The sequence below is a fragment of the Arachis hypogaea genome, chromosome 9 (assembly GCF_003086295.3).
Source record: "Arachis hypogaea cultivar Tifrunner chromosome 9, arahy.Tifrunner.gnm2.J5K5, whole genome shotgun sequence".
Taxonomy (NCBI): Eukaryota; Viridiplantae; Streptophyta; class Magnoliopsida; order Fabales; family Fabaceae; genus Arachis; species Arachis hypogaea.
In genome coordinates this window covers 120220652-120235838 of record NC_092044.1, presented here as the reverse complement: position 1 = coordinate 120235838, position 15187 = coordinate 120220652, and the positions used below count along the sequence as shown (strand labels likewise).

At 27.2% G+C, this 15187-nt stretch overlaps 2 protein-coding genes across 2 annotated transcripts; both read right to left on the bottom strand.

The window, feature by feature from the left end:
- Positions 1-1840: 1840 nt before the first annotated feature.
- Positions 1841-4647, bottom strand: LOC112712711 (transcription factor bHLH30-like). Its single transcript, XM_025765646.3, has 2 exons — positions 3718-4647; positions 1841-2807 (listed from the first exon to the last, which is right to left on the bottom strand). Exons 1-2 carry the CDS (start codon positions 4297-4299, stop codon positions 2304-2306), a joined length of 1086 nt encoding a protein of 361 aa, XP_025621431.1. The 5' UTR covers positions 4300-4647; the 3' UTR covers positions 1841-2303.
- A 4587-nt stretch (positions 4648-9234) lies between these two features.
- On the bottom strand, positions 9235-12041 carry LOC112712710 (transcription factor bHLH30-like). The gene is made up of 2 exons (XM_025765645.3): positions 11112-12041; positions 9235-10201 (listed from the first exon to the last, which is right to left on the bottom strand). Exons 1-2 carry the CDS (start codon positions 11691-11693, stop codon positions 9698-9700), a joined length of 1086 nt encoding a protein of 361 aa, XP_025621430.1. The 5' UTR covers positions 11694-12041; the 3' UTR covers positions 9235-9697.
- Positions 12042-15187: the final 3146 nt, after the last annotated feature.

Genomic DNA, 15187 nt, shown 5'->3' with positions numbered 1-15187 from the left:
TATTTTAATATTTTATTAATATTAAAATATAAATTAATTTTTTAATTATTTTTAGTATTTTTTAATTATATAAAATATATAAAATATTTTGTTTTAATAAATAATAATATATACTATTTTTAAACTCATTTCAATAATACTTGTTAAGAATAAGATTAGACACGTTGGCACGCGATGATATTTAAGTGTATTCAAATGTATCTAAATTTTTTTTATTAAAATACGGTTGGACACAGCAGACAACAAGATATATGTGTCAAACAAATATTGATGAGTATTGTGTCTAAAATATGTTCAACACGTGAATACGATAATCTAACAAAATATCCGTAATTTATAAGTTACATTGCTTTTTACTCTTTTACATTATAATACGTTTGAATTTACAAAGCTTGCATGTATGTGTATAGCATTATTTTCTCGTAATCTTTAATTAGTGTACTCTTTTAATTTTTATATATAAGATTGAGAAAAACTTGATCTAAAAGCACTAAAAGTATATTTCTAAGAAAATTCTTAAACTAGCCTCAAATTAAATACTTCATGTATACCATGAAAAGTAAAAGTAAAACTTATTCTACCGCATATTAAATATGAAAAATTCTTGTATAAGTAGTGTGCATATTTATCACATGCACGTTGTATTGTAAACCGTCTTACCTCAAATTATTAGTATAACTGCTTGTATATAGATGAATTACAATAACGAGTCACCAAAAAAAAAAGAATTACAATAACGTAAATAAAATTAATGATGAAATTCATATTCGTTATTGTAAAATATAATAAGAGTTAATTAATTTTAATTCACTAATAACGTATGAAAAAAATTTATATGGACATCCTAAATAATTTTTAAATAATAATTTAAAAATTAATTATTTTTATTGACATCATAATAAATAATTGAATAACTATTTAAAATTTTTTTTATACTATTGGTATATTAAAATTAAATTTATATAATAAAAGACAAAATGTTAAAGTTGTACCCATATATAGTTCAATTTATCCTTAGTCATATATCCTGTATATCCGTATATATCACAAATATTTGATAACAAAAAAATTAGTAAAAAATAATTAAAATTTATTTTATTTAGTATTTATTAATTTATATTTAAATTGTTAGAAGATTAAAGTTAGTTTACTAGTATCTACTTAATTTTATAAAGATTATTTCTTATAATAAATATAAAAAATTAATTTATGTTTAAATTGTTTAAAGAAACGCATATATTTTATACAAGAAAATTAATAAGAAAAATTAAAGACGAAATGATCGTTTATACTTTGTAATAATACTTAGGATGATGGTCAACAACTGGCTACGTAAAAATATAATAATTCTGAAATAATCAATAATCATGAACTTTAAAAAGGTGCTTTTTGTTGAAAACTATTTTTTAGCTTAAATTTGCTAAATTTTAATCATATAAAAAACTTAATTTTATGCACTTTTAATATAATATCTTTTATATTAACATTTAATTAGATGTTATCGTTACATAGAAAACATAATTTTTGTAAACAATTACATATGAAAAGTTAATTAGTTATTCCGATGATACTTTAATTTTAATCATACACTCAAAAAGTTAATTATATATATTCTTAAAGAAATGAAATAATCGTTTTAAACTTATAACTATATTTTTTAAATAAAAAATTGTCCTATATATGTATGTATGTTAACCACTAATAGTCTCTTCACATCGTCACCAATAATTTAGAAATCCAGAAAAAAAAAATGCAACAGCAAAGCACATGCATGAAGGTTTCTCTTCCCACTAAAAAGATATCCATTACTTTCCCTGTTTAATAAATTTCTCTCTATCCATTGTATCCAACCACTCATAATGTATATATAAGCTGTCAACCATTACACATACACTAAACACTAAACACATCATATTATCATTACCTCATTCCTTCAAATATATGATGATGTTGATATATAGAGGACACAACAACATACATTGTAGTAGTAGTAGTAATCACATTTCTCAGCACACCATGAAAAAAACACCCCCAAAAACAAAAGATTACAATATAAATAATATAATTCAAATCAAAAGATATATAAAAATATATAACAACAAACTAAACTAGGCCTTTAATCCGCTAAAATTTTATAAAGACCTTCAACTTTAGTTAATAAACAGGTGAAAATTCAGGTACAATTATTTTCGTATAAAATTGATTTATACCAATACAACTACACATGAGTTTTCACCTAATAAATAACCGTTGCAATCTTGCAAATGCAGTAAAATGGCAACCGCAATTTAAAAGCGTTGGATCTAAGATATGGAGGATATGATATTAGTCCTTTGTCTCTTAACACTTGCAGAAGAAGAACCAGGCTCATTCCCAACACCGCCATTACTTTTCTCCATAACTGCCTTCAAAGCTTCCTGTATTGAACTAATGCAGTATTGGTAACTATTATTATGGTCATGTTGATGATGATGATCCTCATTGGCGGTTGATGATGAGTAGTAATCTTGTTCAGCGGTGATGAACAAGACGTTCTTGACACGGCCACCGAGTGTAGTGATATCTGCTTTGAGGGTTCGAAGCTTCATTGATTTCAAGGTTTTGATGAGTTCAGGCAAGAGATCGGACCTATCTTCGCAGCACAAAGAGGCTTTAATTACCAATTTGCCATCTTCATCAGATGCATCGTCCACAGTGAGCTCGTCGGATTCTGTTGGAACTGAACTCGTCTCTGCGATCATTGATGTTTGCCGTTTCAGTTCCTTCACATGTTGAATCACTTCTGCTAGCAATGATGCTTTATCTGTCTGAAATTATTATTTCATACAATTGTCAATATGTAATAGATGAAAATTTAATTAGGTACAATTTTTAATGATAATTTGACATGTTTAGCTAAATTATTATCTAATTATATTTAAATTTAAATAAAACGTGTAAAACATTATATGAGAAGTTGAAAGGAAAAACAAAAAAAAAGACCTAAAAAATTAAATCCATATATATTTTAATTTATTTGGTAACATCAACTTTAAAATGTGATGAGAAGTTGGTAGGTTATGGCATGATAGAAATAGAAATATTAGTGGTGGTGGAAGCAAGAGTGTGTGAGTGACAAGGGTGCTTTTCAATTGAATTCTCGAAGGTGAGTTTGACTAATCAATAATGTGTATTAGCATTAGAAGAGAAGCTTATTAGCTTTTTGAGACTGCTTCTTGGTTCCTCTTTATCGTATCAACCCTGCGACATTAACGGTACCACCTGCCTTTACCCTTTTAATTAGCTTAGCTACACTTAATTACTTTTCCTCGGAACTACCACACAACAAAGAAACACAAGAGACACTCTCCAAAACACATAATTAAAGTTATATTAACTAGAGAGCAATCATACAGAAAGCCTACCTCTATCTATAGTATATATATATCAACCATGAGTTAAGTTACTAACCAATTCCGTGTTTTTTTAAATAGTTTCTGATATTTTAATTACATCAATTATATTTTTAAAATTAACAAAAATATACCTAAATTTTGTGACAATGATTAAGGAACAATAACAACAATACAGTAACAGTTCTTGAAAAGGTTTTTATAAATGAATGAAATAAACACACATCAAATCCTTAATGAATCTGTGTTTTAACATCGAGATTATTAAGAAATTGAATTGATTTGATAGAAGAGAAGAGAAGAAAGAGAAAAGAAGAAGAGTTACTTTGGTGGTGCTAGGCAACAAGCTTCTGAGCTTAGAAAGATGATTATTGATCCTCTCTCTACGCCTCCTCTCAGCTTCACTGTGGCTTTTGGAAGCAGCAAGAGCCTTAGCCTCCATGATTTCCTGAGCAGTCATCTTGCTCAGTTCAGCTTGCAGATCAAATGATGAAGTAGCACCCTCATGATGATGATATGCTGCTGCAAACTGCATGGAAGATGATGATGATGGATGAACCCTTCTACTGTTGAAGAAGCTTGCATATGGTGAAGCTTGTTGTTGTTGTTGTGGAGGCACAATAAACGATTCATGGTTGTTGAAGGGTAGTTCTTGTATTGATGGCATGGACCATGGTTGCTGCTGCTGCGGCTGCGGCTGCTGATGCATCATTTGATCAGAAGAAGACAACATGTTCATATTCATGTTCATCATGTTCATATTGTTGCTATTGATGAAGCCTCTTCCTCCTCCAAAGATCATTTCATCACTCATCATCATCATGTTGTGTTGATGCATCATATTGTAAGAAGATGAAGAATAAGAACACTCCCCTTGATGCTGATTATGATTTATCTCCTGTTTCATTTCCCTTTCATATATATATACATATATTGAAAAACTCTATTCAACAATAATATTACAAACTCCAATGCTTTATATAACAATATCTTTGTGCAACTGTGCCTGTTGCAAGTCACAATAATAATATTAATATTAAATTAGTAAATGAAATATGTATGTATATATGGAGATTCAAAATGTCAGTAGCTTATAAGGTAGGAATGTAGGTGTTTTGTATTTTTTATTATTATTTATTCTGGTTTTGTCTGATGTGACTAAGAAAAAGAAGGGATTGGAAGAAGAACAAAAGCTTGGAGAGGTTTTGCTTTACACTTGCACAAGGAATAAAAATGAAAAGGGTATTCAAGGGGGTTAGTGAAAAGCTAAGAGACATATTAAAAAAGAAATAAAGTGGGACACTACAAAACCTCCTTTTCATGTGTGATCATTCATTATACTCTTCTAATTCTTCCTTCTAATCCTATCATCATCATGCTTTGCCCATTCAATTAATAATTAATTAACCCCCTACCATATTTGTTTATTCAAATATATATAAATTATATAAATATACGATACTAAAATGAATGAATATTAAATAAGATAAAATTTAACTGTTTTTACTACAAAAAAAGGATAGATAATGGTGGATATTTAAAAACGGTTTACAAAAATCGCTGTTAAATAAAATTTGGTAACGGTTGGTGCAACAAATTAAAAAAAGATTTCTAAAAACTTCTTATTTTGCAGCAGTTCTATTTTAATTGCTGTAAAATGTTAATTTCACAACGATTTATTGCAACAGTCAATGTCAAATATTTTATTAACAACAATTTTCTCTCAACCGTCATAATATGTTTTTATCTCAAATTTTTATGTTTAAATTTTGGCTATTTTTTGTTATTAAATATTTTTAAAAATAAATATATACAAGTAATTTATGATTTTTTTTAATTGTTTATCAAGGAGGGAGTTTGGATCTCTCTCTATCTTTCTGGCTCAGTGTCAAATCTCTTTCACTTGGTGGGTGTTTTTCTGCCACAAACCTTTGTGCGGGGTAAGGTGGTGACCCTTTTTATCCTTTTACCCTTCAACAAAACTTTCCTTTTCCTTTGTGCTTTGTTGCTCTCTTTTTGGTTCCTTCATCGTTTTTTTGTTATTTGCTTTACCTTTCTAAATTTTCTTCTCATCTCTCACTCAAACTAGCTTTTTGAGTGCTGCTACTCCACTTTCCTTTCCTCTTACGGCAATCTCTGACCTTATTATGCTTATGGATATCTTTTTAATTATGATCATTTTATGTACTTAATTTTCGAATGTAATATAAATATAATATTATAATATTAAAAATAATATATAAAATAATTAATTTTTAGTTAGTCAACATTAGTTAATTTTTTTATTAAAAAAAATTAGAGTTTAAGATTTATAATTTAAAATGTAAAGTTAAAAATTAATGATTTAAAATTTAAGACAGATAAAATAATTTTTAAAAAAAATTAATATTAATTGAAAAAACATTAATTCTCTATCATTATTCTTATAACATTTATCGTGTGTAAATGAGTATTCTAATTAATTCTTGAAGAGTACTTTGAAAATGGAAAACATGTATTGCATATAGCACACTAAAATATTATTAAAACAAAAACGTGAAGAGTGTTTACACTTTACACTATTAATAAAGTAATCTACACTATATTGATATGTTTGAAATTTATTTAATAAGTTAAAATTAAATTCTTCCATTAGACAATTTTTTTTCCCACTTTTATTCAAAGTGTAGTTCAATGTTCAAAAATTATGTTTATATAACATATATAATGCATAAAAAATATTTCATAACTCAATCATAATTTTATATAGCATGCGCCATCCATAAATGGAATTTGAATTAGATATATCCTATGATGAATTTTTGTCTTCTAAATTAAGCCACAAGAATCCTCGTACAGATCAAGAAATACACAATTTTACAACACTTCAGACCTAAATATATAGGCACCACATGGTGATCAATAATTTTATTAGTAGGTGTTTTAATTTTAATTAAGACACTTGGTATAATAAGTAAAACTTATAAGTGCCCTAACTCATCAAACTTGCTAAGTTGCTACGTATATATATATATTCTGTGCACAGTAATTAATACATAGAATAATGTATTATAGAAGTAAAATCTAATTTTTGATTGTTATAAAATATAAAGTGCATAATGACTTATAACTTTGTCTATGTGAGAGAGAGAAAGAACCATGGCGATGGCAAACACAAGCACTGTTGAATAAACACACAACACAGATTGTCGACCGACCAAGGACTATATATAAGACTGATATAGTATCATCATCATTATTAATAGCTTAGCCAAACTTTTTCTTTTCGTTTCTTTCCCTTTAAGAATGGAATTAAAGTTTCATCAAAATTTAACTTTCCTATATACGAGAGTAATATTTTATATATTGATAATAACTATAGTATATATAGATGAGATACTATAGATTATAATAGAGCTAGGTTCTAGTGGCAACCTTAATTTTCCCACTGAAGTTAAGGTATATTATATTTGACTAATCGTACAACTAACATAATAGTTTTCCACATCAATTTTAATTAGTTACTATATAAACTAGCGAGCAAGATTCATAATTACTAATTAGTATAGTAGTAGTTAATAATTTAGGGTTTGTGGGGTTAAGGCATATCATTTTCAATGGTGGTAAGGTACCTCGGTCAATGCAAGCCCCTCCCACGTTCTTCTATACACTTGCTATGTCCACGCCACCCTTTCTCCAAGACTATGTAATCATTGTGTCTTGGAACACACTCCACCTTCTTCCACAGTTATTCCATTCCACACACACCCCCCTCTCTCATACTCATATTTGTATATGTGTCTGCCTTTAATTTGCCTTGGTTTCAGTCCTAACTAGCTGCACTTATTTATATTTATTTTATTCTCTTAGTCACACATTATGATTTGTAGATAATGACATAAATACAGTACATAATATGATATGATACAAAATATATAGATATATAATTTTAAAATTTTATAAAATATAAAAATATACATATATATATAAAATATAAAATATTTTTTAAATAAATTATAATAATATTTTAATATTTTATTAATATTAAAATATAAATTAATTTTTTAATTATTTTTAGTATTTTTTAATTATATAAAATATATAAAATATTTTGTTTTAATAAATAATAATATATACTATTTTTAAACTCATTTCAATAATACTTGTTAAGAATAAGATTAGACACGTTGGCACGTGATGATATTTAAGTGTATTCAAATGTATCTAAATTTTTTTTATTAAAATACGGTTGGACACAGCAGACAACAAGATATATGTGTCAAACAAATATTGATGAGTATTGTGTCTAAAATATGTTCAACACGTGAATACGATAATCTAACAAAATATCCGTAATTTATAAGTTACATTGCTTTTTACTCTTTTACATTATAATACGTTTGAATTTACAAAGCTTGCATGTATGTGTATAGCATTATTTTCTCGTAATCTTTAATTAGTGTACTCTTTTAATTTTTATATATAAGATTGAGAAAAACTTGATCTAAAAGCACTAAAAGTATATTTCTAAGAAAATTCTTAAACTAGCCTCAAATTAAATACTTCATGTATACCATGAAAAGTAAAAGTAAAACTTATTCTACCGCATATTAAATATGAAAAATTCTTGTATAAGTAGTGTGCATATTTATCACATGCACGTTGTATTGTAAACCGTCTTACCTCAAATTATTAGTATAACTGCTTGTATATAGATGAATTACAATAACGAGTCACCAAAAAAAAAAGAATTACAATAACGTAAATAAAATTAATGATGAAATTCATATTCGTTATTGTAAAATATAATAAGAGTTAATTAATTTTAATTCACTAATAACGTATGAAAAAAATTTATATGGACATCCTAAATAATTTTTAAATAATAATTTAAAAATTAATTATTTTTATTGACATCATAATAAATAATTGAATAACTATTTAAAATTTTTTTTATACTATTGGTATATTAAAATTAAATTTATATAATAAAAGACAAAATGTTAAAGTTGTACCCATATATAGTTCAATTTATCCTTAGTCATATATCCTGTATATCCGTATATATCACAAATATTTGATAACAAAAAAATTAGTAAAAAATAATTAAAATTTATTTTATTTAGTATTTATTAATTTATATTTAAATTGTTAGAAGATTAAAGTTAGTTTACTAGTATCTACTTAATTTTATAAAGATTATTTCTTATAATAAATATAAAAAATTAATTTATGTTTAAATTGTTTAAAGAAACGCATATATTTTATACAAGAAAATTAATAAGAAAAATTAAAGACGAAATGATCGTTTATACTTTGTAATAATACTTAGGATGATGGTCAACAACTGGCTACGTAAAAATATAATAATTCTGAAATAATCAATAATCATGAACTTTAAAAAGGTGCTTTTTGTTGAAAACTATTTTTTAGCTTAAATTTGCTAAATTTTAATCATATAAAAAACTTAATTTTATGCACTTTTAATATAATATCTTTTATATTAACATTTAATTAGATGTTATCGTTACATAGAAAACATAATTTTTGTAAACAATTACATATGAAAAGTTAATTAGTTATTCCGATGATACTTTAATTTTAATCATACACTCAAAAAGTTAATTATATATATTCTTAAAGAAATGAAATAATCGTTTTAAACTTATAACTATATTTTTTAAATAAAAAATTGTCCTATATATGTATGTATGTTAACCACTAATAGTCTCTTCACATCGTCACCAATAATTTAGAAATCCAGAAAAAAAAAATGCAACAGCAAAGCACATGCATGAAGGTTTCTCTTCCCACTAAAAAGATATCCATTACTTTCCCTGTTTAATAAATTTCTCTCTATCCATTGTATCCAACCACTCATAATGTATATATAAGCTGTCAACCATTACACATACACTAAACACTAAACACATCATATTATCATTACCTCATTCCTTCAAATATATGATGATGTTGATATATAGAGGACACAACAACATACATTGTAGTAGTAGTAGTAATCACATTTCTCAGCACACCATGAAAAAAACACCCCCAAAAACAAAAGATTACAATATAAATAATATAATTCAAATCAAAAGATATATAAAAATATATAACAACAAACTAAACTAGGCCTTTAATCCGCTAAAATTTTATAAAGACCTTCAACTTTAGTTAATAAACAGGTGAAAATTCAGGTACAATTATTTTCGTATAAAATTGATTTATACCAATACAACTACACATGAGTTTTCACCTAATAAATAACCGTTGCAATCTTGCAAATGCAGTAAAATGGCAACCGCAATTTAAAAGCGTTGGATCTAAGATATGGAGGATATGATATTAGTCCTTTGTCTCTTAACACTTGCAGAAGAAGAACCAGGCTCATTCCCAACACCGCCATTACTTTTCTCCATAACTGCCTTCAAAGCTTCCTGTATTGAACTAATGCAGTATTGGTAACTATTATTATGGTCATGTTGATGATGATGATCCTCATTGGCGGTTGATGATGAGTAGTAATCTTGTTCAGCGGTGATGAACAAGACGTTCTTGACACGGCCACCGAGTGTAGTGATATCTGCTTTGAGGGTTCGAAGCTTCATTGATTTCAAGGTTTTGATGAGTTCAGGCAAGAGATCGGACCTATCTTCGCAGCACAAAGAGGCTTTAATTACCAATTTGCCATCTTCATCAGATGCATCGTCCACAGTGAGCTCGTCGGATTCTGTTGGAACTGAACTCGTCTCTGCGATCATTGATGTTTGCCGTTTCAGTTCCTTCACATGTTGAATCACTTCTGCTAGCAATGATGCTTTATCTGTCTGAAATTATTATTTCATACAATTGTCAATATGTAATAGATGAAAATTTAATTAGGTACAATTTTTAATGATAATTTGACATGTTTAGCTAAATTATTATCTAATTATATTTAAATTTAAATAAAACGTGTAAAACATTATATGAGAAGTTGAAAGGAAAAACAAAAAAAAAGACCTAAAAAATTAAATCCATATATATTTTAATTTATTTGGTAACATCAACTTTAAAATGTGATGAGAAGTTGGTAGGTTATGGCATGATAGAAATAGAAATATTAGTGGTGGTGGAAGCAAGAGTGTGTGAGTGACAAGGGTGCTTTTCAATTGAATTCTCGAAGGTGAGTTTGACTAATCAATAATGTGTATTAGCATTAGAAGAGAAGCTTATTAGCTTTTTGAGACTGCTTCTTGGTTCCTCTTTATCGTATCAACCCTGCGACATTAACGGTACCACCTGCCTTTACCCTTTTAATTAGCTTAGCTACACTTAATTACTTTTCCTCGGAACTACCACACAACAAAGAAACACAAGAGACACTCTCCAAAACACATAATTAAAGTTATATTAACTAGAGAGCAATCATACAGAAAGCCTACCTCTATCTATAGTATATATATATCAACCATGAGTTAAGTTACTAACCAATTCCGTGTTTTTTTAAATAGTTTCTGATATTTTAATTACATCAATTATATTTTTAAAATTAACAAAAATATACCTAAATTTTGTGACAATGATTAAGGAACAATAACAACAATACAGTAACAGTTCTTGAAAAGGTTTTTATAAATGAATGAAATAAACACACATCAAATCCTTAATGAATCTGTGTTTTAACATCGAGATTATTAAGAAATTGAATTGATTTGATAGAAGAGAAGAGAAGAAAGAGAAAAGAAGAAGAGTTACTTTGGTGGTGCTAGGCAACAAGCTTCTGAGCTTAGAAAGATGATTATTGATCCTCTCTCTACGCCTCCTCTCAGCTTCACTGTGGCTTTTGGAAGCAGCAAGAGCCTTAGCCTCCATGATTTCCTGAGCAGTCATCTTGCTCAGTTCAGCTTGCAGATCAAATGATGAAGTAGCACCCTCATGATGATGATATGCTGCTGCAAACTGCATGGAAGATGATGATGATGGATGAACCCTTCTACTGTTGAAGAAGCTTGCATATGGTGAAGCTTGTTGTTGTTGTTGTGGAGGCACAATAAACGATTCATGGTTGTTGAAGGGTAGTTCTTGTATTGATGGCATGGACCATGGTTGCTGCTGCTGCGGCTGCGGCTGCTGATGCATCATTTGATCAGAAGAAGACAACATGTTCATATTCATGTTCATCATGTTCATATTGTTGCTATTGATGAAGCCTCTTCCTCCTCCAAAGATCATTTCATCACTCATCATCATCATGTTGTGTTGATGCATCATATTGTAAGAAGATGAAGAATAAGAACACTCCCCTTGATGCTGATTATGATTTATCTCCTGTTTCATTTCCCTTTCATATATATATACATATATTGAAAAACTCTATTCAACAATAATATTACAAACTCCAATGCTTTATATAACAATATCTTTGTGCAACTGTGCCTGTTGCAAGTCACAATAATAATATTAATATTAAATTAGTAAATGAAATATGTATGTATATATGGAGATTCAAAATGTCAGTAGCTTATAAGGTAGGAATGTAGGTGTTTTGTATTTTTTATTATTATTTATTCTGGTTTTGTCTGATGTGACTAAGAAAAAGAAGGGATTGGAAGAAGAACAAAAGCTTGGAGAGGTTTTGCTTTACACTTGCACAAGGAATAAAAATGAAAAGGGTATTCAAGGGGGTTAGTGAAAAGCTAAGAGACATATTAAAAAAGAAATAAAGTGGGACACTACAAAACCTCCTTTTCATGTGTGATCATTCATTATACTCTTCTAATTCTTCCTTCTAATCCTATCATCATCATGCTTTGCCCATTCAATTAATAATTAATTAACCCCCTACCATATTTGTTTATTCAAATATATATAAATTATATAAATATACGATACTAAAATGAATGAATATTAAATAAGATAAAATTTAACTGTTTTTACTACAAAAAAAGGATAGATAATGGTGGATATTTAAAAACGGTTTACAAAAATCGCTGTTAAATAAAATTTGGTAACGGTTGGTGCAACAAATTAAAAAAAGATTTCTAAAAACTTCTTATTTTGCAGCAGTTCTATTTTAATTGCTGTAAAATGTTAATTTCACAACGATTTATTGCAACAGTCAATGTCAAATATTTTATTAACAACAATTTTCTCTCAACCGTCATAATATGTTTTTATCTCAAATTTTTATGTTTAAATTTTGGCTATTTTTTGTTATTAAATATTTTAAAAATAAATATATACAAGTAATTTATGATTTTTTTTAATTGTTTATCAAGGAGGGAGTTTGGATCTCTCTCTATCTTTCTGGCTCAGTGTCAAATCTCTTTCACTTGGTGGGTGTTTTTCTGCCACAAACCTTTGTGCGGGGTAAGGTGGTGACCCTTTTTATCCTTTTACCCTTCAACAAAACTTTCCTTTTCCTTTGTGCTTTGTTGCTCTCTTTTTGGTTCCTTCATCGTTTTTTTGTTATTTGCTTTACCTTTCTAAATTTTCTTCTCATCTCTCACTCAAACTAGCTTTTTGAGTGCTGCTACTCCACTTTCCTTTCCTCTTACGGCAATCTCTGACCTTATTATGCTTATGGATATCTTTTTAATTATGATCATTTTATGTACTTAATTTTCGAATGTAATATAAATATAATATTATAATATTAAAAATAATATATAAAATAATTAATTTTTAGTTAGTCAACATTAGTTAATTTTTTTATTAAAAAAAATTAGAGTTTAAGATTTATAATTTAAAATGTAAAGTTAAAAATTAATGATTTAAAATTTAAGACAGATAAAATAATTTTTAAAAAAAATTAATATTAATTGAAAAAACATTAATTCTCTATCATTATTCTTATAACATTTATCGTGTGTAAATGAGTATTCTAATTAATTCTTGAAGAGTACTTTGAAAATGGAAAACATGTATTGCATATAGCACACTAAAATATTATTAAAACAAAAACGTGAAGAGTGTTTACACTTTACACTATTAATAAAGTAATCTACACTATATTGATATGTTTGAAATTTATTTAATAAGTTAAAATTAAATTCTTCCATTAGACAATTTTTTTTCCCACTTTTATTCAAACTGTAGTTCAATGTTCAAAAATTATGTTTATATAACATATATAATGCATAAAAAATATTTCATAACTCAATCATAATTTTATATAGCATGCGCCATCCATAAATGGAATTTGAATTAGATATATCCTATGATGAATTTTTGTCTTCTAAATTAAGCCACAAGAATCCTCGTACAGATCAAGAAATACACAATTTTACAACACTTCAGACCTAAATATATAGGCACCACATGGTGATCAATAATTTTATTAGTAGGTGTTTTAATTTTAATTAAGACACTTGGTATAATAAGTAAAACTTATAAGTGCCCTAACTCATCAAACTTGCTAAGTTGCTACGTATATATATATATTCTGTGCACAGTAATTAATACATAGAATAATGTATTATAGAAGTAAAATCTAATTTTTGATTGTTATAAAATATAAAGTGCATAATGACTTATAACTTTGTCTATGTGAGAGAGAGAAAGAACCATGGCGATGGCAAACACAAGCACTGTTGAATAAACACACAACACAGATTGTCGACCGACCAAGGACTATATATAAGACTGATATAGTATCATCATCATTATTAATAGCTTAGCCAAACTTTTTCTTTTCGTTTCTTTCCCTTTAAGAATGGAATTAAAGTTTCATCAAAATTTAACTTTCCTATATACGAGAGTAATATTTTATATATTGATAATAACTATAGTATATATAGATGAGATACTATAGATTATAATAGAGCTAGGTTCTAGTGGCAACCTTAATTTTCCCACTGAAGTTAAGGTATATTATATTTGACTAATCGTACAACTAACATAATAGTTTTCCACATCAATTTTAATTAGTTACTATATAAACTAGCGAGCAAGATTCATAATTACTAATTAGTATAGTAGTAGTTAATAATTTAGGGTTTGTGGGGTTAAGGCATATCATTTTCAATGGTGGTAAGGTACCTCGGTCAATGCAAGCCCCTCCCACGTTCTTCTATACACTTGCTATGTCCACGCCACCCTTTCTCCAAGACTATGTAATCATTGTGTCTTGGAACACACTCCACCTTCTTCCACAGTTATTCCATTCCACACACACCCCCCTCTCTCATACTCATATTTGTATATGTGTCTGCCTTTAATTTGCCTTGGTTTCAGTCCTAACTAGCTGCACTTATTTATATTTATTTTATTCTCTTAGTCACACATTATGATTTGTAGATAATGACATAAATACAGTACATAATATGATATGATACAAAATATATAGATATATAATTTTAAAATTTTATAAAATATAAAAATATACATATATATATAAAATATAAAATATTTTTTAAATAAATTATAATAATATTTTAATATTTTATTAATATTAAAATATAAATTAATTTTTTAATTATTTTTAGTATTTTTTAATTATATAAAATATATAAAATATTTTGTTTTAATAAATAATAATATATACTATTTTTAAACTCATTTCAATAATACTTGTTAAGAATAAGATTAGACACGTTGGCACGCGATGATATTTAAGTGTATTCAAATGTATCTAAATTTTTTTTATTAAAATACGGTTGGACACAGCAGACAACAAGATATATGTGTCAAACAAATATTGATGAGTATTGTGTCTAAAATATGTTCAACACGTGAATACGATAATCTAACAAAATATCCGTAATTTATAAGTTACATTGCTTTTTACTCTTTTACATTATAAAAAATACGCTGAAAATTATCAGATTTAT

Excerpts from the sequence above, each read along its gene's own strand:
- LOC112712711 (XM_025765646.3), bottom strand. The coding sequence starts at position 4,299 with ATGAAACAGGAGATAAATCATAATCAGCATCAAGGGGAGTGTTCTTAT. Across the intron at positions 2,808-3,717 it reads TGTTGCCTAGCACCACCAAA|ACAGATAAAGCATCATTGCT; the intron begins GTAACTCTTCTT and ends TAATAATTTCAG.
- LOC112712710 (XM_025765645.3), bottom strand. The coding sequence starts at position 11,693 with ATGAAACAGGAGATAAATCATAATCAGCATCAAGGGGAGTGTTCTTAT. Across the intron at positions 10,202-11,111 it reads TGTTGCCTAGCACCACCAAA|ACAGATAAAGCATCATTGCT; the intron begins GTAACTCTTCTT and ends TAATAATTTCAG.